At 36.6% G+C, this 24,035-nt stretch overlaps 1 protein-coding gene across 5 annotated transcripts; it reads right to left on the bottom strand.

Moving 5' to 3' along the window:
* Positions 1–219: 219 nt before the first annotated feature.
* Positions 220–22,239, bottom strand: atp6v0a1b (ATPase H+ transporting V0 subunit a1b). Of its 5 annotated transcripts, none has more exons than XM_058765485.1 (22): positions 22,153–22,239; positions 19,423–19,615; positions 19,259–19,337; positions 18,366–18,463; positions 17,845–17,973; positions 16,805–16,887; positions 16,201–16,327; positions 15,990–16,072; positions 15,814–15,907; positions 15,467–15,679; positions 14,609–14,759; positions 14,307–14,446; positions 13,822–13,982; positions 13,491–13,581; positions 12,100–12,218; positions 11,771–11,987; positions 11,555–11,662; positions 9,835–10,023; positions 8,145–8,162; positions 5,917–6,034; positions 5,386–5,557; positions 220–1,811 (listed from the first exon to the last, which is right to left on the bottom strand). In XM_058765485.1, the coding sequence occupies exons 2-22, from the start codon at positions 19,537–19,539 to the stop codon at positions 1,718–1,720; spliced, it is 2,601 nt and encodes an 866-aa protein (XP_058621468.1). In that variant the 5' UTR covers positions 19,540–19,615; positions 22,153–22,239; the 3' UTR covers positions 220–1,717. The 5 variants fall into 5 exon arrangements, with proteins under 5 accessions (XP_058621468.1, XP_058621470.1, XP_058621469.1 ...); XM_058765487.1 differs by having other exon boundaries at positions 9,835–9,942; XM_058765486.1 differs by lacking the exon at positions 8,145–8,162.
* Between the last annotated feature and the right edge of the window lie 1,796 nt (positions 22,240–24,035).

Genomic DNA, 24,035 nt, shown 5'->3' with positions numbered 1-24,035 from the left:
AGGAAATCTGGAGCCACTAGAGCTGTAAAGCCTGGTGGATTCATTAAGTTCTTCATTGTCTTATGAGGCATTTCTATCCCTTCCACGGCCACAGGGTCCAAGAAACGTGATCTTTCCATGTTATTTTTAATGTAAAATTAATTCAAACAAAATCTGATTTTGTAACAGATGTGTATTTGATGAGAACAGTCTTAGATCTAATAGAAACAATGACATGAGTTTATTGTCCCAAGATCTTTAATTGTCTGATTTAGGAAGAACTGGGTTTTACAACAGACAGCTTTGACTCTTCTGATTGTATAATTCGCACTGAAATGTTCGTCCATGCACAAACACTCTCATTTGTGTGTAAAGACTTGCCACAACACCACAGCAAAACAATCAAACACAGCAACAAATACCTAAATAATAAATTAAATCTTTAACATTTTATTTCCATGTTGATATGTCTCACTTTTGAGCAAGAAACAGCTGAAGACAGTCCACCAGACACTGACTAGCTTTTTACTAGCTGCCTTATGAGACTTGTGATATCCTTTTCTATTTACTCAGTAACAGGATGTTAACCTTTATTCTGTTGCTTTTTTGGCTAGCTGCTTTATATCCACATGTGGGATCAAGTTGAATAGTTCTCAATTAAGTTTAACAAGGCGATATCCCTGCAACCATCTACTTTATCTGTCCCTTCAAAACAACACAAATACACTAGAATGGTTTGTAGAGAGACACGACAGGTGCAGAGTAACATCATAATTAGGAAAAGCTCATGTTTATTTAATGAGCCATTATGTCATTTAACCATAAAGGCTAGACTTACTGATGGAAATATCAGAGAATTTAAAATCTAAACATTTACTGTAAAAGTCATGGAAGTTTCTATAGTGAACATACATTTTTTTTTTCTTCTCTGCTCTACAGTGGCAGTTCTCAGTTGTCATTGGACGCCCCTGCTTTAGCTGGATATTGCTCTTTAGGGCGTTTCACACTGATCATAATTTACCCAAGGTTAAAAATTAATCCTGGCTATATTTATGCTGATGTTTCACACGGTAAATTCCTTAACCCTGGGTTAATGTTCTTATTTGCATACATTGCAGACTATCAGGTAATTCAATTCACATGTTTGGTGTTATTAGTTAACATTTTTCCCCTCAAATGCTGAAACCACATTTATTACAATGTGAAATGTTTCCATGACTGTCCAAAGTATGTGAATATGAGGCACAGGATTGGGTATCTCCTGCTAAGCACCTAGCCACAACATTCTAACATTTTCACACTGCACAAGTCTGGCAGCTCAATCTGGCTCTAACCCTGCTTTTAACTTAGTGTAGAATGTACCTTTACCTGGGGTTAAAATCGGGATTTAGAATGGTGATAACCCAGGGTTAAGAACAGGGTGAAAAGCCCTTTTTTGAGTGCAGTTTGTAAAATTATTTAAAATAATTAATTAATCTAGATATCCAATCATTGTAACATCCACTATAGTTACCACACTGTTTTGAAGGACTGTTTACATAAAGTGAGGTTATAAATCTGGCTGAAAGGCTTACAGAACACAGCACATCTCAAAAACACCCAGGACAATGTGCATTTAGAGGTTAGGGGTCACATCTTACAAACACTTCACCAGACAGCACTGCTCCTGAAGAGGACAGGGTGAGACAGGATCCATGCAGGAGTGGGAATTGATGATATTTGATAAAGCTGAAGTAGCTCATTCGTCAAATCGACCCTCCAGGATACTCTCGAAGGAAAACGGGACAAACTTGAAGCCCTGTCCTGTGTAGAATTTGTTCTGGAACTCCACCCTAAATGACAGGAAGGACAGGACAAAAGAACGCAATGTCAGAGCGGTGATGAGCGGGATATTTAATATTAAAAACACCTGTGGACTCCTGTTGACAACAATGTACTTGCATCTTTGTTTACTTGTGGTTATTTCCTCAAATGCAAAAGTGTGTGGAAGTGAAAGGATGAGAAGATGACCATATGAGGAATGTGTCAGCCGGTGGAGAGTCTGTTATACTGTGGCAGCTATTAGTGGGCCAAATTACACTCATGCCCTCTTACAACACACCTACATTATTGTTCAATTTTAAGATTACTGCCAACAGTTGATAAGAGTTCTCACTTGACTGATTAACAGAACTGTTACATTTGCTTTGTATAAGCTTAAATTTATACATTTTACACAGACTGTAAAATAAATACACAAGCACTCATTTCTCAGAATGTTCTGTGCAAAGATCATACCTGCATAAAAATACTCTCTATACGAGAATAGTTGATGGGGAATACTGAGGTTGAACAACTATATGCTATGCAATGTGTGTCATCTTCAACATATTTTTGCCTTTATTTCTGAAACTTTCATACCTGTAAGCTCTGTGGGTAAACTGTTATTCAAGCTATTTCTCTATAATGGGCACATTTTTTCATTTTCTCCAGGTTTTGCTGCCAGGAGTGAAAAAAGGCATAATCGCACACATTCCTTCACTATCATTGGGTCATAGATAAGAATGTTTAGATTTGCCGTTGAGAGAAAATATTTTTGAACTGAAGGTTGAGATTTTGAGAAAGGTAAGGTCCAGACACAGATTTTTGAAATCAAACAGACTGCTGTTAGTGAGTCTTTGCGTGCATGACAGCTCTCCAAGGGAGGCAGTTCCTTGTGGGAAAAAGAAAGATGAGTAAAAAAGTAAATGATATTCCATATATGCCTTTAATCCAGAAACCTATAAACATCAAATAGAACTGGAACATGATTTTTTTTTTGTGCTAAATAACAAAAAGGTAACATTGCCTCCTTATTTTATATGTACAACCTATTGGATGGATACACAAGAGAAGGAAACAATTAAGTGTGAAGGAATGTCTCACTGCTGTGATAAATATTTAAGTCAAGAGAGAAAAGACTCTTCCATCTTTCCACACACGGAACAAGTAAAACCACCAACAGTGCAGAACCTCATTTACCTCCAACATGTCTGTGTGTGCATAGGCCATGGAACGGATTGTGTTTTGTTCTTACCTTGACTATAGCATACAACAACTGGTATGCATATATATATATATATACAGTATCTCACAAAAGTGAGTACACCCCTCACATTTTTGTAAATATTTTATTATATCTTTTCATGTGACAACTGAAGAAATGGCACTTTGCTACAATGTAAAGTAGTGAGTGTACAGCTTGTATAACAGTGTAAATTTGCTATCCCCTCAAAATAACTCAACACACAGCCATTAATGTCTAAACCGCTGGCCACAAAAGTGAGTACACCCCTAAGTGAAAATGTCCAAATTGGGCCCAATTAGCCATTTTCTCTCCCCGGTGTCATGTGACTCGTTAGTGTTACAAGGTCTCAGGTGTGAATGGGGAGCATGTGTGTTAAATTTGGTGTTATCGCTCTCACTCTCTTATACTGGTAACTGGAAGTTCAACATGGCGCCTCATGGTAAACAACTCTCTGAGGACCTGAAAAAAAGAATTGTTGCTCTACATAAAGATGGCGTAGACTATAAGAAGATTGCCAAGACCCTGAAACTGAGCTGCATCACGGTGACCAAGACCATATAGCAGTTTAACAGGACAGGTTCCACTCAGAACAGTCCTCGCCATGGTCGACCAAAGAAGTTGAGTGCACGTGCTCAGCGTCATATCCAGAGGTTGTGTTTGGGAAATAGACGTATGAGTGCTGCCAGCATTGCTGCAGAGGTTGAAGGGGTGGGGGGTCAGCCTGTCAGTGCTCAGACCATACGCCGCACACTGCATCAAATTGGTCTGCATGGCTGTCGTCCCAGAAGGAAGCCTCTTCTAAAGATGATGCACAAGAAAACCTGCAAACAGTTTGCTGAAGACAAGCACACTAAGGACATGGATTACTGGAACCATGTCCTGTGGTCTGATGAGACCAAGATAAACTTATTTGGTTCAGATGATGTCAAGCGTGTGTGGCGGCAACCAGATAAGGAGTACAAAGGCAAGTGTGTCTTGCCTACAGTCAAGCATGGTGGTGGGAGTGTCATGGTCTGGGGCTGCATGAGTGCTGCCGGCACTGGGGAGCTACAGTTCATTGAGGGAACCATGAATGCCAACATGTACTGTGACATACTGAAGCAGAGCATGATCCCCTCCCTTCGGCGACTGGGCAGTATTCCAACATGATAACGACCCCAAACACACCTCCAAGACGACCACTGCCTTGCTAAAGAAGCTGAGGGTAAAGGTGATGGACTGGCCAAGCATGTCTCCAGACCTAAACCCTATTGAGCATCTGTGGGGCATCCTCAAACGGAAGGTGGAGGAGCACAAGGTCTCTAACATCCACCAGCTCCGTGATGTCGTCATGGAGGACTGGAAGAGGACTCCAGTGGCAACCTGTGAAGCTCTGGTGAACTCCATGCCCAAGAGGGTTAAGGCAGTGCTGGAAAATAATGGTGGCCACACAAAATATTGACACTTTGGGCCCAATTTGGAAAATTAGCAAAGTGTCATTTTTTCAGTGTTGTCACATGAAAAGATATAATAAAATATTTACAAAAATGTAAGGGGTATACTCACTTCTGTGAGATACTGTATATACAAACTTCTGCCTTGTAAAATCATTATCAGAACAGGTTATTCTTGAAAGGCAGTGATAAGTTTACCTTTCCTCTTCACATTCTTTCCCTCTGTAGTACATTTCAGAAGTATGACATAATCTACACATTAAGATCTTAACAGAAAAGTGTGTCAAGGATAGAGTGATTGTAAAACAAAACAGTTTTAGAAGAGACAACTTTACTCAGCTGTACAGTTCTATTAATTCATAGCTTTTCGCTAATATCATTTCACCAATAGTTTTTGTGTCTTATTGTATATGACAATTTTAATATATTTCATCTTAGCAGAGTAGTATGACTGGCTACTTGGCTACTGCCAACAGATACACAGACACGCTGCTGTGAGCATGTAAGATATGATGTTGCTGCTGCATGAAAAGGCATACATAAATACCCTGGCAGATGTAGACAGGTGGAGCTGGTGGGTTTCAGACAAACTCTGATAGCATTCTGCAAAACTAGTATACAGTGAACACTGAACCAGACTATTTAAATGCTGAGCAAACAATCTTATTGGCTGTAGATTGAACAGAGGCCAATCAGCTTATGCTGTGTGGTAAATGATGTGATTGCTAACATATTGCATAAAAATAACCTATCAGAAGACCTATCTCGAGTTTCATGACTGAACTAGATGCATAGCTCAAATGGTATTTTTGAGTGAAGTCTTCAAAATTTCTATAAAAATGTTAAAGATAAATTGTTTAAATTCATTTGTATGTGGTTACACTGGTAAATTACAGCCCTGTGTGTTGAAGTGTGTCTTTATCTCACCAATGCAAGCGCAGAGCATGCAGGAATGCAGACAGTCCCTCCATAATGAGTAAGATGCACACTGTTAGCATGGCAAAGGCAGAGAAAATGATGAACAGGCCAAAGAATCCACCACCACTCCTTGAGGACAGTCCAAGATGCATCACCATTCCCCAAAGAACCTCAGATAACTCTGATAGACAGACAGAGAGAGAGTGAGCCAGTGGATGTGTTGTGAATATTTGTGTGTGTGTGTGTGTGTGAACTGGTATATATGGTTTATAAGGACACAAATCTGTATAACATGGGTACTACAACATGAAGGTGGTTTATGAGGACACTGCCTATGTCCCCGTAAACCAAAAGGCTTAAAAAACATACTAAAAACTGGTGTTTTTTTGAAAATCTAAAAATGCACAAAGTTTCCTGTAAGGGGTAGGTTTCGGTGTAGGGCAATAGCACATACAGTTTGTACAGTATAAAAACCATTACGCCTTTGGAGAGTCCCCGTACACCACATATACCAGACTGTGTGTGTGAGTATGAACTTACGAGCATGAGCCAAACTAAGGGCCCAGAGCCGCAGGTATGAGGCAGTGTTGGAGATGCAGCCCAGACAGTACTCTATAGTGTGAATGGCCTGATGAACAGCCATATCTCCAAAGTTAAACTACAGAAGAAAAAAAAAATACAGGAAAGGGTCAATAAGGATCTTTGAATGTAGGTTCCAATCCATCTTCTACTGGAAGCTTCTTAAACTGAAGCCAAGTTTTATGCAAATGTGGCTAATAAAGTGTTATCTGATTAAGAAATTATAAATGAGCAGTAGAAAACAGCACTCTTTTATTAAAGGGCACAGGCTCTGTAATTTATTTCCACTTTCCATCATAATATTTTCATATTGTGCAAGATGCATGGAGCCATTAGTGTTGAGAACAATAGAGCTGTGATTGTGATGTCAGTGATCTTTTTCCTGTCTTTTAACAGTCCAGAGAGATTACAGAGAGAAAGGCAAGTTTTTTCATTTTCCACCTAAAGATCACAGATCCCCTTGAGATCTGTGAAGTCATTGAAGTCATGAGCAGTGTACTGCAAAACCACTGTTCTATGAAGAGTCTTTACTGAAAGTTTATTTTATAATAAATGCAGAGTGCTGCAACTGACTGGCCATCCAGTCCCTATATAGGACAAGTGGTATGGAAAAAGAATGGAAATGTATACTGGCTTTTCAGATACATACTATGTACACGCTTATGCATGCTATATGAATGAAATGTATGTATGAAATGGTTTCCAGGGGTGCACAAACCCAAAACTGTATGAAAAACAAAAAAAACAAAACAAAAAAAAACACTAGAGATAACTGAAAACTAACAGGCTACATAGCAAGCCTTAGTGCTCAATTCTCATTCTCATTTAATGCTCATATCCAATTGTTTTGTTTGTCTATTTATATATATATATATATATATATTTTAATGTGGACAATATCTGTTGTAAATGTGAACTGGTCACGGTCCTGAACTGACATGTATGTGCAAAAGAAAAAAAAGAAAGAGCACACTGAAGCCAGCAAATTTGTTCACAGGCAATGAAGATGAGGATGTTTTTCGCATATACTTTTTGAAAAAGTTTTGCTTGTATGGAGCTGTTACTGTAATATTTATGACTTCTAAAACCTCACTGTCCCCCACTGACTACCTTTGCAGCTGTCTTCCACATTACCCAAGTGACCAAGGACCTATGTTATGTAAAATCCTTAGATTGACTTGAATTGTGATAAACATTGATCTAGAGTGACACAAAGTTGCATTTTTGTAAGTGGCCCAAATTAGAATGAAAAAGATCAGATTCCATGTGGTTTGTGTTATGAAAAAAAAGACAAAAAAATAAAATAAAATAAAATAAAAAATATCAATCTGAACATGGCCTAAATGAATGGACAGCACTTAAATCCATCAATATATCCAGGGTGCTTAGGTGGTCAAAGGTCAGGTTCAATAGAAATAAGTTTTACTCTGCATAAAAAAATAAAATAAAATAAAATAAAATAAAATAAAAATATCAATCTGAACATGGCCTAAATGAATGGACAGCACTTAAATCCATCAATATATCCAGGGTGCTTAGGTGGTCAAAGGTCAGGTTCAATAGAAATAAGTTTTACTCTGCATAAAAAAAATAAAAAAATAAAAATAACTGAAGGAGCACTGATATCAGGTGTGTATATCAAGAGGGAAAAGATAGGACTGATTCTTCCCACTTGTAAAGTCTTGCAAAGTTTGGCTTGGCAGAGGCTGGTTTCCCTTTTCCACTTGATTCTTTTGTTAAGACTGCCGAATGGCTCAAAAGCCATCATGGAAAACCTGACGTAACACACTCATTGTTCTACAGCAGAGGTGTGTTACCAGGATATCAGGAACCAGAGGGCCAAGGTTACTGAGTGACACAATATCAAGGATATTACATAATTCTAACAATCATGTATAGAAATAAGAATCTGCAATGTGTCATGAATGACCTTTTCATCTACCTACATGTACATTCTAAACAATTTAACAATGTTTTTACTGTTCGATTGCACTCAGTATTTTGAGAAAATGATTAAATTACTTATTTTGAGTATATTTTATATTTACATACATCATCTGTTTATAAGCTGTTAATTTAAATAAAATGCATTTGAATAAAATATTTATTATAAATTCTTTCCATGAAGATTTATGAAAAAAGATTATGTAAATGCAGAGGTAACAGAACAATACAGAAAATTCTCTTACCGGTTCTTCCTCTGAATGCTTGAAAAGTAGAGAACAGTGTTTTAGATAAACAAATCAGAGAGACTAGTATTAATGTTTCTAATTCATGTGAAATTAAAGCATGGAACGTTAATGCATACCAATGAGAATAATAAGTAAAGCAGGTCAAAGGTTACAGATCAAAGAAAGCAATCTGTTAGGAAACTCATTCTTTAGCAGGTGTGTAATGTGTGTAGTATTCTCTTTAACTCTGGCACACGTGCACCAAGTACTGATAGACTACTATTATTCGATTTTCTGATATGTGCATGCTGGATCCTGTCCTTATGTTTGCACTCATACTACATTTTTCCATCTCAGTAGATGAGGATCTATGCAATCCTCTTTCACCACGAACAATTAATGCCATGTGTGAATAATACCACAGACCTTCACCTCAGTCATAACTCATCATGATACTCATAATAATAAATTACACAAAGATTCAATTTGGATGGCCATAAATAATCAGTTTCAAAACAAGTTTCAAAACTTCAGTGCATTCCAAAATCACTGAATCATCATATAGCTAACATTCTGTTTCCATTGTGTCTTAAACAGACCACACATCAATAATAGAGATGACACTAACATTTAATAATAAATAAAATTACATAAATGTGTTGCTTGTTCAAATTGTCAAGATTCCTGCTCACAAAAACATCTAATAGGCTGAATCTCAAGAAAACATTAAGTATTATATTTATAAGTATTAAGATTTGTTTGCATTGTGACATTATTTATTATAACAATTAAGCACATTCTTACTGCAGCTGTAATAGATCTGGTTTTATTTTTGAGTTTGTTAGTAATTCCATTATTCTCAATGATGATTCTCATTAGATTCCCATGTAATATATTTTTACTACATTACAGTAAACCAATGTAAGACAATACATTTTATTTGAATCAGGTATAACAACAAATGATACTATGAAATATAAACACTTCCCAATTAAAATCCCAATTATTATTATTTTTTTTTTTTTTTGCATTAGAGTAATTCGAACTTAATTAGAATATTAATGGACTTAAAAACATGCTTCATTTTCTTTATGCAAAATATAACTGCATGTATTTTTATTGATTCTGGAGTAAAATATTATTTGGAAATATGCATGACAGGTTTCATGAGATTCACCCACATTATGCTACCAAGAGTATTTTCAGTATTTGTTGTTTCTATCTGCTCAGCACATGATGGAACAGAGGGTTCAGGGCAATGTCAAAAGTTAAGACAGAGGATGAAAATATTTTGCACATTCCAGTGGTGGGTACGTTTGGAGCGGGTGAGTCAGACTGCTCACAGAGTCTCGGTGAGAAGTTACTCCTCTGTTTACATTTCTCAAATTACTGTAGGATGAGAATCCTTTAATCAGTCTCTCTTCTGTCTAATCAGATACACTTAAAACATTGCTAGTATATAAACTATGGTTTCTTTACCACAAACTACAACATCTCACAAGAAAACATCACTCTAAGAATGTTTTTCTGAGTGCCATCAAAATGTTTCTAAGCTGTTGTGATTAGGTCTCATGTGTATGAGAAATATGCACCAATAAATATCAGAGGGAAAAAAAACAATTCAAAAAAACATTATTAGAGCGATGTTCCCAATTCAAATAATTCCATGTGTCATGTACAGCTGGCTGACATCACAGACTCCACCCACCTCATCTCCTTCCTCTGAGTGCTGCGAGAGTTGGTCGTGGTCAATGATCTCCGCCTCGTCCTCTGTAGGCCCGTTTCCGACCCGGACGCCACCGAACTTCTGCGTGCCCTGTTGGGTGAGTCCGGTGGGTGAGCCTGTCTGCTCTAAAGTTTCTAGATTCTCTGCAGGTCTTGCCTCCCTCATCTGGGACTAAATACAAACAAGGTCTGTGTGGCTATCAGCACGCCATGGGCCGTCTGAGTGTATGCTGTGTTTGGTACAGCTGTTTGGGGCACCTACCAAACACAATGGAGCTACACCTGCTGGGCCTGTATCAGAAATGAACTATTTTTGTTAATTAAGGGAAAATTTGTGTCCTCTGACACAGATTTTCAAGGGTATTTTTATTTGTGCACATTCTTTTATTTAAAAAAGCATGTTATCCATTCAGTTTAAATATTTGATTGATTAACTGACTTAAATTGTAAACTTGTAGGAAAAAAAAGGGGAAAAAAAATAAAAAGCACTTGGCTGCAGAATGTGCACAGATCTTAAAAAAATCTAAAAAAAACTGTACTTGCAGAAAAGAATTTATGAAATGAAAGGCCATTTAAGTGTACTTAGAGAGATTGCATTTTCATGTTTAATGCACTTAAGTACACTTTTACTGTATATCGAAAGTTAAAGGAATAGCTCACCAAAAAAAGCTCACCAAACTCTGACTCATTCTGACGGCACCCATTCACTGAAGAGGATCCGCAAGTGAGCAAGTGATGTAATGCTCAATTTCTCTAAAACTTCATATGAAGAAACAGACTCATCTACAACTCAAGCTGGCCAGAGAATGAGTATTTTTTTCAAATCGTTTTTGGGTGAATTATTCCTTTAAAGGATAAAACAAAAAATTGCATTAATATTCTCTGGGGCATTTTTGCTATTTACAAAATTTAAAATCCATTCTGCTGAACTTTACAGATTTTTCCTGATTTCAACAAGAACTGATACTAGTTTAACATTATGATGAACTTCAGCCTAATTAGCTGTATCACAAAAAAAAAAACTGTAGAGATGCCCCTGTGCATCATGGTAAAAAAGACCACTGTAAATCATCTTTGTTCTCCAGAGTGTATTTCCACACTAACCTTAAAATTATTAGTATTTTTTTTTAAACAAATAATATCATCATTATCAAGTATTTCATAATTTTGAGAACATCAGTACTTTCTATTGATTAAAATTGTCATGTGAATTGAACACAAGTAATCTATTACCTATTTTCTTTTATCTAACTATTCTAAACAATCTTCTGTAAAGCCTTGCAGCATGGTAGGTGCCCCATTGGGCCAAGTTGCCTCTTCCTTCACAATCTCATGTGAGCCTACCTAAACAGATGAAAAATCATGCACGATTCTACTCTATCAAACAGACATATACACACACAAGATATACATCTATGAAGAAATTCAGTGAAGGTGTTATACTTGGCATTGTCCCATGGCATGCTGTTAAAAACATCTGAGGAAACACAATGTGCACAGTCTGTAACTCCAAACCCCAATATCAGAGGAGTGTTTGTTTGTCATATCTACTAATATTTATGTAGTTTGCATTTATCATGGACAATGAAACAAAACGAACACTTTCAACATTCCACTGCAGTATCATGCTCTCTGAATTAATGACATAAAATGAAAGAGAAAGATGAAGTTTGGCTGATTCTGATTAGAGTAAATAAACATACCAGGTGCTTCTTCCACAGGTACTGACGGCGCAGCACCATAGTCTTCACCACCAGCATACACGGCACACATGCCAGAGCTATCACCACCAACAGACACTGAATTCCCGTCTATGCACACATAGAAAGAGATCCGACCAAAATTCTATCTGATTCTAAACAGACTTCCATCCATCTACAACTATTTTTTTTTTTTAAATGTGTAAATGTGTGTGTTACCTGTCCTCTATACAAGGGTTTGTTGGTAGGGTCATTGTAGTTGAAAAGACACATGTTGATGAAGGCGATCAGAAGACTGGGAGCATCTTTAGATGTCACTGCATCATAAGCCGTCCACTTGTAGAAGATGAGCAGGATCAGATAACCAAACAGACTGCTCAGGAACACAATCTCAGGAATGAAACCCAGGAAAATGTTCAGAGGTTTCTTGAAGTACCTGTGAGACGCATGGAAAAATCTATAGTTAGGACAATACATGAAAGAACGATTCCCTGTCATTAATTCGTACACTAGCTGCTTCACACGCACACATTTGAACACACTCTTACAGGTGATTGAAGAGGGACAGCGTGACTCCAAACAGCATGTGAATGACACCCAGGATTACAGACATCTTCATCTTGAACGAGTTCAGGAATGTCAGCTTATTGGTGGCAATATTCCAAATCTAAAAGAGAAATATTAGTAGAACAGTCTTATAACAGCATCTCTGTAGATATGATCTAATTTGAACTGAAGCTGAAACTGTGTTTTGGTCATTTATAATACTACACATAAATCACAGTATAAATGTACAGAGGTGGTCTCATTTGTTCCTTTTGGTAATTATTGGTCTTTGCACATAATGCAATACAGCATGAAAAATGTTAAGTTTGACAAGGATTTTTTTTCTCTCTCTCAACTTTTACAAAAATGTCTGAAGACATATATTCCGTCCCATTCTGTCTACACTCAAAGACCAGATTCTATGTAAAAGGCCTCTAATCCTCTCATTCCTTTTGTGAAAAAGTAGTACATTTTAGCATTTTTTTTTTTTTTTAAAGATTACTAATTGCAGAAATAATGTAACAGATGTACTTAAGTGAAGACTGAATGTAATGCTTTTGAACACTTAATTGCATGTTGTTGCAATAAAATGAAAAAAAGGATGAAAATGTATATTAAATACAACTATGTGTAATTTCTTAATTCTATTTGCCTTTGAAATATGGTTATACTGTACTGCCAAATGTACTGACAATAACTTTTTAAATTAAACTATAAGTACACACTACTGTATATACAATATGTAATTTCTATCCACCTTTTTCTTGCCGTAAAAATGGGTAAATTCATTTGTAAATTCTATGGGTCTCATTTTTAGTTGTACAAAACAGTTAATTTTGCTGCTTGATATTAAAAATAGGGTGTGTTTTATCATATTATTTTAATGTATTATCTTAATTATGGTTTGTAGTGCAAACAGTTTTACCGTTTACTGCATGTTGTTATTCTCCTCGTTATTTACCTATAGCGGCTAATGAACCGGAAGTCTCTCCCATAGGCTTACTTCCGCGTTGAAGAAAAAGGTGGATAAATATATTAATTTATAATATAAAATATATTTATATTACATGTTTGTAATTGTGATGTTGCAATTTAGTACACTTAAAATAAGTTTAAATGTAATATTGGCTATCACAATACAGTTAAATTATAATTAAGTACTTTACGTGTTATGTACACTATGATACTGTTAAGTGTGCTTATTTAAAGCACAACAAAAGATTATGAACATCACATTCGTTTTCAAGCTACACATTTTGTCAACATCCAATGCAGGCACCGCAGTAAAAATGCATGATGCAAAAATGTGTCTGAGGTGTGAATTCATTTATTTGTCTAAGCTGTCTCAGCATGTCTTTGTGTATACTGTATGAATGAGTTTTATGATACATACGGGGTCAATGCCCAGGGGATAGGGGCCACCAAACACGCCAGGAACAGCAGGGTCTAACTGAAGAACTTGGTTACCATCCAGAGTCTCAAAACTACAAATACATAGGATAGAAATAGTAGAATATCAAATTCGTTAAAAAGTGAATGTCAGGATATAATAATTGCTTTTCAGCAGTAAAAATGAGATGAGACGCTGTTTTTTACATGTTGTTTTAATGTTTTGCTTTTTGTTATTTTCATTATAAATTAACTTCACAAAGTAAGATTGTATGATTGCTGATGTTGTTTGATTATATTCAAACCGTTTTACTGATTTAATTTTGTGAACTTACGTCCAGTTACCCTTAGGAAAAAACATGGGCCGCACACTCCAGCCTGAGCCGAACATGTTGAGGGACTTGGAGAAGCAGTCATTGTAGATCAATCCGGTGTAGACTGAGAATATCCCCATCAAAAGAATGATGTAGCGTCCTGCAAAAATCATGCTAAACATCTACACACACACAAGAGGGGAGAGAAAATAAAAACTAAGGTATACTAGGCAACTAACAATAATCAAATAGCATCATAAAAATTCATACAAATTTTGCACCTCTGAATTTGACTTCATGATTACACTAAGATTTCTTATTGTAATAGGAAGCTGGTTTTGGATATATTTCAATGCCTTAAATGTCCTTTTTATTATAAATATAATATCATTTATTATAAATGTGAATGTTATATCTTCTAAAGGTTCGTTGTTAACATTTAGAAGTACACTAACACCTCCAAATGTGATATTTCTTAAATGTTATAATTATTGATCAGCTGAGACCTCATTGTCACTCTTCTGAGCAAGCAGGCGGGTCTCTCTGATGACCAGATAAAGTGCCGCACATGTCATCAGCACTCCATGACCCATGTCCCCAAACATGACAGCAAACAGGAACGGGAATGTAATGATTGTGTATGGCGCTGCAAGAAACAAAACAGAAAAATCCAATCATACACGTGTTAAAAAAACAAAGTTATAATTTATTACCTGAGAAAAAGTGGAGTGCGTATTGTTAAACCAAATAGTAAAAGTACGGTTGTTTTCTTCTAAAGATGTTTTTGTTATGTTTTCTGTGTTGGTACCTGGATTGATCTCTCGGTATGTTCCGATGCCATAAGCATCCACAATGTTCTGGAAACCCGAGGTGAACTTGTTGGTCTTGTTGAAAGTAGGTGGAGTTTGTTTGGTCTGCATTCGGTTCAAGATGGAGGGAACTGTGGAGCCACTCCGTTCCTACATAAAACAAAAAAAAATTGATTAAATCCTTTAGACATGCTGCTAACATTCTGTAACTTCTCAGACACTGTGACTTTAGTAGACTGTCTTCTTAATATCTGCTTTGATGGTCTCCTAACAGACATTCTAATGGCTATAAGTAACTTACCAAGTACTTGTCAACTTACTCTATTAACCCGAACAGTCTACTAATACTCTAAGTAGTTGACATGTAATTGCAAAGTTACTTATAGTCAACAGAATGTCTAAAGGGGGCCATCAAAATAAAGTGTAACCTTTAAAGTATACTGCCAATCGCATCTACTCATTTTAGCAATATTTCCACAAATATAGTAAATTCATGTAAAGTCACATAATCTATAAATTAACACAAACTGAAATACAATCAGGAGGTGCATCCTTAAAACAGTATTGAAGAAGTTCACATATATGTTGGATACTTTTCCTTTCATTATCTCCTCCAATCCATTTATTGTTACATGTAATTACAATTTAAGCATAGTAAAAAATAATAATAAATATTAATATAGAGGCAAAATTGAAATAGTCTACAAAACTAATTTCAATAATTTTAGCATTTAAGCATGGGTTTTTCATATCATGACAAGTGAAGTGTAAATTGTTTTCATTTGTGTATTGAATGGCTAAAATAACATCTCAGTGGCTGAAATCATTTATAATGAATATCGATTGATATTACTCACTGTTCCTCTCCGCAAAGCGAATTGAATAGAATCAAGGTCAGAAACGGGGCACCAGACCTCAGCGATCAAACATTTCTGTGTAACATCGATGTTGCAGAGGTTCAGAGTGTGATAAATGGCCTTCATCTTCCTCACTTTGATGAACCACACACGTATGGTTTTCGCAGCAGCCTGCAAAACCCTCTGCCGGTGGTCTTCTGTTTGATTCAGTACCTATATGATCGAAAACACATCAAACACTGTATGGTCAACATCTGAAATAAGTTAGGGCATTTTATGCTATTTTTGCATGCAGATATAACTGGGGTATGCAGATATGACTTTTTTGGGACAGAATTAGGGCATACCATCTGGAGGTCATCAATGCGGGTGTTGACACCTGCTGCCATTTCCTTCCTCTCCTGAGGGGTCTCAGGGCACGGGTACAGAGATGCACGGAACCTGGGGATGAAGTTTAAAGTCTGTGATTAGCATTGGATGAAATTATGTGAATAATAAAAGATCAGAAAAGACCATGCTGCACCCTTCACAGATCTTCTTCACTCTGTTCTTCAGCTGGTCTCCTTGGAAGAAGATGATAAACACAGATTTGTGCACCTGGTCTCCCTGTGATGAACAAAGACCCACAACCTGATCAATATTTTATCACCCTCACGCTAGTATATAAAATGTCAAATGCAAACATCTTAACTGACTTGATGAGAAAATAATTTAGAATAAGTATAGACACTAACAGTGGTGGGGTCCTCAAGAGGGTCCTCAATCTCTGTCTGACGTAAAAAGACATTTCCACGGCAGACTCTCCACAGCATCCTTTCAAACGTGGGGATTCTCTCCCGGTTTATAACCCCAGCCACAAACCTACAGGGTAAACAAACATAAAATAGAATAGAATCAAGAATATATATATATATATATATATATATACTGTATATATATACTGTATATTCTTAAAAAAAAAAACACTTGTTCCTTTTAGACTTGCACTCTATTCACTAACTGCTTTTTTCTTTTTAAAAACTAACACTTTCCAGTCGTTTTCTATTCTATCTATTTGTTTTCTTTTTATTTATTATACAATTAACAAAAGCAAAAAAGGCCTCTAACAATAGCTTACTCTATTCTTTTTGTATTCTATCTGTTTTCTTTTTATTTATTATATAATTTAAAAAAAAAACCTTGCTATGTGTACTGCATTTAGCTAACTGAGACTTGTTATAGCACTTGCATATCATCGCTCTTTTGTTGATTTTGATTGCTTCCATCTGCAAAATGACTAAACGTGAATGTAAATATATATATATATATATATATATATATCAGCATCTTAGAACTCACCCCAGTCGCAGTGGGGCACCTCGACCAGCCTCACTGGGGTCCAGCAGAGATGATGATTCTTCCAAAAGATTTGGATCCTCCATCTAAAGAGAGCCCAGTATAATTACGGGTAAGGGTCAAAGGTAGTTTGCATGTAACATCTCTTTGTGAATGGATAAAGTAGCTTTTAAAGATTTTTCCACTGTAGTGGACATCATGCATTAGCCTGACTACGTCAGACTTCGTACTTCCGCTCAATTTAATTTAGCTTCTGTACTCAGTCTGATATAGCAGACCATCTCCCAGTTTATCTCCGGCTCCGCAGCAGCCAGGCCAATCAATGAACAGAGGGAGGGCTGAGAGCCGTGACGTAGACGCTAAGCGCCGAATTTAAGATTGTAGTTTAGGTGAGGGAAATCTAAAACGACAGCGGACATGGAGACACGGGATGCTATTCGCTCTGTTGTGGAGAATATTCCCAGCATTTGCCAACTGAAGCCCGAACAAGAAGAGTGTTTGGTTCACATTTTGAATGGAGGTGATGTTGTGGCCCTACTCCCGACAGGTTTTGGGAAAAGTTTAATTTATCAACTGTTACCGATCGTCAGCGAGAAACTAGGGAGGCCAAAGTTCGGCAAGGCGATAATTGTGGATGCGTAGATTTACTTCCCATAATCTACAAAAGTCGTTCACAGCCATCTTCACTCTGGTATTTCGCTCGATGGTTTTGTTTTCACCGCATACCTGTGTTTACAGCGGAAGTTCGAGGCGGCTGAGCCGGCGAATAACATACGTCATAACCAACCGTTATGTGATTGGCTTACGGGTACACCAATGATTTTAAACTTCAGACAAGCGCCCGCCCACGAGAAAGTAAACGCTTGTCAATTATGCCCTTCCAGACTCTGTCTACGAAGCAAAGCGAAGAAGCAGAGCTTGGTATTACCAGGCTAATCATGCATCAAAGGGTTAAATAACACCTGAAATGTCTTGGCGGTTTTTGTCAATTTTTTCTCTCTCTCTAAGAACTTTGTGATCATATTGTGAGAGAACAGCCAGACCTCATCAAAGAACTGCTGGGTACGTCTGAGGATATGCTTGAGTTCTGTCAGCTCTAGAAAGTTCTTCTTCAGGGCCTCTTGATTAGTGTTGATCTCCTTCAGCTCATTCTCCAACTTCTCAAAGGTTGCCTGGTGATTAATATTATAAATAGAAATGAAGGATATTATAAACTAACAATACAAATATCAAAATATTCCCAAAGGATTCCATAACCAAGAATAGAAAATTCTGACACCTTGTCACTGAGTGAACATATGAGATGGAAGAAAGGGTTTGTTAAGAGCTTAAAAGGTGCTTTTATGTTCAATTGTTTAAATATTGCTGAAAAGTCTTCCATCAAACTTCCACTTTTTTTTTTAGAACTTGGCAGACATGATCACTATGAGCTGTCATGTGGCCCAGAGCTGCATGAAGATTCTTTAAAATTTCACTTTTTGTGTTTCACAAAAAATAACAGCATATGGGTTTTCATGAGGGTGAGTCAATGACAGCATTTTTATTCAGACAGAATGATTATTACCTCAAGGTCAATCATGTCTCGTGGAAATGGGACTTCGGGATTCTCACCAGTGTCCATTGTTGGAATGTTGGCTTTCTTAATTTCCTTCTCTACGAACCCTGCAGAACATGACACCAGCACCAAATTACTAATGACATTCAATAATTTTATGATTATTTCTCACAGAGAAGGGTGAGTTTTTGTGTCTTATTCAATGGCGAATTCTGGCCTAAAAAATATGGGGCGGTCATCTTGGATGCCAACATTTTATTGAACCCCTACACCACCACAAAAATTATGAATTAAAAAACAGGGTACAACAGTGCTATGTTATTTGATCCAAACAGAAAAATACAGTAATATTGTTTTTTTTAATTTAAAATAACTCTTTTCTATTTGAATATATTTTAAAATGTAATTTATTCTTGTGATGCAAAGCTGAATTTTCAGCATTAAAATCTGGCCTTTAGTGTTTTTCCAAATATTGTAGATTTATGTGGCAAATGATTGCTAAAATTTCCAAATATATTTTGAGACAAACGTCTATTCATTTTCAGGTTTGTTCAACATAATTAAATGAACAGTTTTCCTTGATGTGTGCCTTTAGCCCCTATGTAATCTATATGTAAAATCATAAATAAAAATGTGCAGCCTTAGTTATTTATGACATTACATGTACATTTTTTCTTACTTTTTTTAAATTAATTATTTTGGTATTTAACCTAAAGTTTCTGTAAGTGATGTTTTTGAATAGTACACATAATAATGTGTTCTTTCTAGCTAACAGATATCACATGACTTTTCCCACCATTTTTACCAAATCAGAGAACTAGCTGCAGCTGTCAGTCATTCTGAGGAGTCAGGACCGTCACTGGTCTTGGTGTATGTGTTTGTGCATGTATTGATCCACTCACTGAGCTTCCTGTCCATCTCCTCACAACGTCTCACTTCATTCACAAACTTCCTCTGGAACACGTTCACATCAGGGTTGAGCTGAGAGAAAGAGGTTTGAACTCATTATCAGCATACGATAGAGGAGAGAGCAGGAAGAGAGAGAAAGCAAGCTGTATCTACTCACATCTCTGAACTGCACCATTCCCAGCTCTCCCAGTTCACTGACACAGCAGTAGGCCGCTTCAGACTGGAGGAAGAGCTGGGCCAGAGTCATCTCCTCACTGCGGAACAACTCCCCCATGATGCTGCAGGCCACAGGAACTCACCCACAGCTCAGAAATCAATCCCACTGGATGCTACTGGTCAGTCTGGAGGACCTTTATAACACATTTATGGGTAATACTTAAATGTATTATTATAAAGATCAGCAGTTGTTATATATCATTTGTCTAATTTATATAATATATAATTTACAGTCATGGCCAAAAATATCGGCACCCTTGGTAAATATGATCAAAAGGCTGTGAAAATTAATCTGCATGGTTAATCCTTTTGATCTTTTATTTAAAAAATTCACAAAAATCTAACCTTTCATTGGATAATAAGAATTTAAAATGGGGGGAAATATCATTATGAAATAAATGTTTTTCTCTAATACACATTGGCCACAATTAATGGCACCCTTTTATTCAATACTTTTTGAAACCTCCATTTGCCAGTTTAACAGCTCTAAATGTTCTCATATAATGCCTGATGAGGTTAGAGAACACCTGACAAGAGATCAGAGACCATTCCTTCATCCAGAATCACTCCAGACCCTTTAGATTCACAGCTCCATGTAGGTGCTTCTTCTCTTCAGTTCACCACTCATTTTCTATAGGGTTCAGGCCAGAGAACGGGAATGACCAGCAGAAGCTTGGTTTTGTGCTCAGTGACCCATTTTTGTGTTGTTTCTTAGGTTTGTGTTTGGATTATTGTACGGTTGGAAGATCCAAACATGGCCCATTATAAGATTTCTAACAGAGTCAGTCACTTATTGATTTTTTATCTGTTGGTATTTGATAGAATCAGTGATGCCGTGTGTCTAAACAAGATGTCCAGGACCTCCAGCAGAAATATAGGCCCACAACATAAAAAATACAGCACATGGGGTACTTTTTATCCCTGTGTTCACCAAACCCATCTTGAGTGTTTGCTGCTAAAAAGCTCATTTTTTAGTTTCATCTGACCATAGAAGTCAGTCCCATTTGAAGTTCCAGTCGTGTCTGATAACTGAATATGCTGGAGTTTGTTTTTGGATGAGCGAGGAGAATTTTTCTTGAAACCCTCCCAAACAACATGTGGTGATGTAGGTGCTGTTTGACAATTTTTTTAAGGTTTTCTGACCCGAGACTCAACTATTTTCTGCAATTCTCCAGCTGTGGTCCTTGGAGAGTCTTTAGCCACTCAAACTCTCCTTCTCACCGTGCATTAGGACGATATAGACACATCCTCTTCCAGGCAGTTTCGTAACATTTTATGTTGATTGGAAATTCTTAATTATTGCCCTGATGGTGGAAGTGGAATTTCCACTGCTCTAGCTCTTTTCTTAAAGCCACTTCACTAATTTGTGAAGCTCAATTATCTTTGCTGCACATCAGAAATATATTCTTTGGTTTTCTCATTGTGATGGATGATTAAGGAATTTGGGCTTTGTTTTCCCTCCTATTTATATTTCTGTGAAACAGGAAGCCATGGCTGGATAATTTCATGTTCATAATCACCCTGGAGTGCTCAAAATTGTGAATATGAATGGGAATATACTTCAGAGATATTTTACTCATAAGAATTTCTAGGGGTGCCAATAATTGTGTCCAACGTGTATTTGAGAAAAACATTTATTTCATAATGATATTTCCCCCCATTTTAAATTCTTATTATCCAATGAAAGGTTAGATTTTGTGATTTTTTTTTATAAAAGATCAAAAGGATTAACAATGCATATTAATTTTCACAGCCTTCTTTGATCATATTTACCCGGGGTGCCGATATTTTTGGCCATGATTGTATTTATTATAAACCGGTTTCATCTCCTCTAATGTGAGTCTCTGAGCTGGGCTCAGCATCACTCGCATCCTAAAGAGCCGATTGGCTGAAAGCTCAGCATCCCTTCTGACTGGCTGATGAACTCAACATCCCTGCACCTCTAAGAGTTGATTGGCCAAGAAGCTCAACAACCCTCGCATCACTGAGAGCTGATTGGCTGATGGCTCAACATCTCTCACATCTCTGCCGCACTGTCCTTCAGCTCTGAAGGGCGCCATTACGCGCTCCTCTCTATCTACCCCGTTCCAACAATAATTTTATCAGAGTATTATCACATTATTTAATATACTAACAAATTCCGGCGCTCGTGAAACATCTAAAACCCGCATATTCATTTGTAAGATGTGCATTTTCGTCTAATAAGACTACAGGAATCATTCTGGCATCATCCTAATAATAAACATAAGTAAGTTAACGTTAGATCAGTTAGAGACATCGAGCTTAGGTAACGTTAGTTGTATTTTGAACAAAATGAGTTAATAAATTAATTCATGATCGAATAAATACATGAATAAATGAATGAAACAGTAAGTAAATATGCTCGACTGAATAACACAGGTTTCCAATCTACTAATCACTAAAATACTGTCAACTGTTTATTCTTCCACGCTAATATAACATAATATTGAAGTCACAATAAGAGCAAACATAACTATATTTATCAACTCTAATGGCTGACCGAATAGATTCAAGCATCACCACCTCATTCAAGCGGCCACAATAAAATGGTTCATCCACTCATTTATAACGTCATATATACATATATATTGTAAGAGTTAAACGTGTGGATAAAGAGAAAAACGGATATGTAAAAGATAAATGTTCTTACCGTCCTTGATGTTTTCAGTAAGAGATCTGTTCACCTCTGCAAGGATGATCAGACCTGCACCGTGACGTCACGCCTGCTGCTGCTGCTACAGGGTCACGTGATTTTTCGATGTCGCCCAATGTTACAGGACTTTTTTTAAAATGCGTTATGTATTGTTGTATTATTATTATTATTTGTGCTTGTGAATCATTATAATTTATTTATTTTGTTGGTTGTTCTTGTTAACATGTTTATCCATTAAAACCAATTACTACTTTTTGTAAATTGCACTGGTAAAACCAGAGGTTAAGAGGATAATGTGAATTACCATTACTAAAATTTTAATTTCACGATTACTTTTGGATGGTTGACATTTTACATGTATAAACGTTTATAATACCCATAAAACATGATAATATGATGTTATCACAGATGGATAGATAGATAGATTTGAGCCTTTCAAAAAAGAATCCATAGGCCATTTACAAAACATATATGATATAATGAAATATTGTTTAAATGTTAATTTTAAATATTAACAGGATTAATATAAAACAATATGAATACCAATACATAGCAAGCTATGTACTCGATAGCATAGCTATGTAGCTCAAGAGAGATAGCCTTTATGAGTTCTATTGTACTATTTTCTAATACAAAAAAGTAACAAAAAGTAACACTGCCTGATATACAACAAAAGAGAGTACAAAAACAAAATTATGCATACACTCTCAGAAATAAAGGTAAAAAAGCTGTCACTGCGGCGGTACCTTTTCAAAAGGTACATGTTTGTACCTAAAGGGTCCATTTTGGTACCTTAAAGGTACGTATTAGTACTTAAAGTGTACATATTTGAACCTAATACAAAAGTGTACCTTTTGAAAAGGTACCGCCCCAGTGACAGCTTTTGTACCTTTATTTCTGAGAGTGTAAGATGACAAACAGAGCATTGTATCACAGATCAATATTAACAATAAACAATAAAAACTGGGGAGAATACATAAATCGTCTATACGAACACTATGTCATACCAAACCACAAAATGTCACAGGTAGAAGCATTTATGCAGTATGGTGTCCATATACGATTAAAAGTATCTGTTGTAGAATGAATAATGCCAGCCTCTGATGGAGGGAGGCTTATCACTGATCCATGACATCAGTAGATTCTTCCTGGCGGCAAAAGTTAACAGACTAAAAAGTCATCTTTCAAATTTATTAGAGATAAGCAGGGATAACCCAGAAGAAGTGACAAAGGATCCAGCTCCAGATCCAAACCAAAGATGTTATTTAATTGAGCCACAACTCTGGACCAATAAGCCTGAATCATGTGACAGTTCCATATGCAATGAATATAATCTCCTATATTAGATTTAGGGCAGAGTGGCGAATGATTTGCATTGAATTTATGTCTTAAGTGTGGCGTTATATGTATTCTGTGCAAAATTCTAAGCTGAATGGCTCTTGCCCTATGACAAACTGAGAGCCTGCTAGCTTGGAGCCAGACTGTTTCTACCCCCAGCTCTCTTTCCCAAGTCAGTGTTAGATATGAAGTGCTAACTGCACCGTAGAAGCATAGAGCTTTATAGAAAAGGGAAATCAACTTGTATGGAGGAGGGTTCAGAAGGATTTCCTCAATGACTGAAAAAGAGTATTTAGAGGTAAGTGTAGTGTTTTTGAATATGTAATCTCTAATTTGCAAAAATCTAAAGATTATATCTTGAAACGAAGTTATCGAAAGACACTAGAGATCCTTCCTCAAACAAGTCACCCATCCTGTATACCAAGAACAGGCCAAAAATTAAAACCCGAGTCTGAAGTACTTGGCAGGAACTCTGGATTGTTCAAAATTGGCAGAAGAGGGGAGGTTATGTCGCTCCTGCCTTCCAGCCTTCGAATATCACG

The sequence above is a fragment of the Onychostoma macrolepis genome, chromosome 24, assembly GCF_012432095.1.
Source record: "Onychostoma macrolepis isolate SWU-2019 chromosome 24, ASM1243209v1, whole genome shotgun sequence".
NCBI classification, from domain to species: Eukaryota; Metazoa; Chordata; class Actinopteri; order Cypriniformes; family Cyprinidae; genus Onychostoma; species Onychostoma macrolepis.
This window is presented reverse-complemented; position numbering and strand designations above follow the sequence as displayed.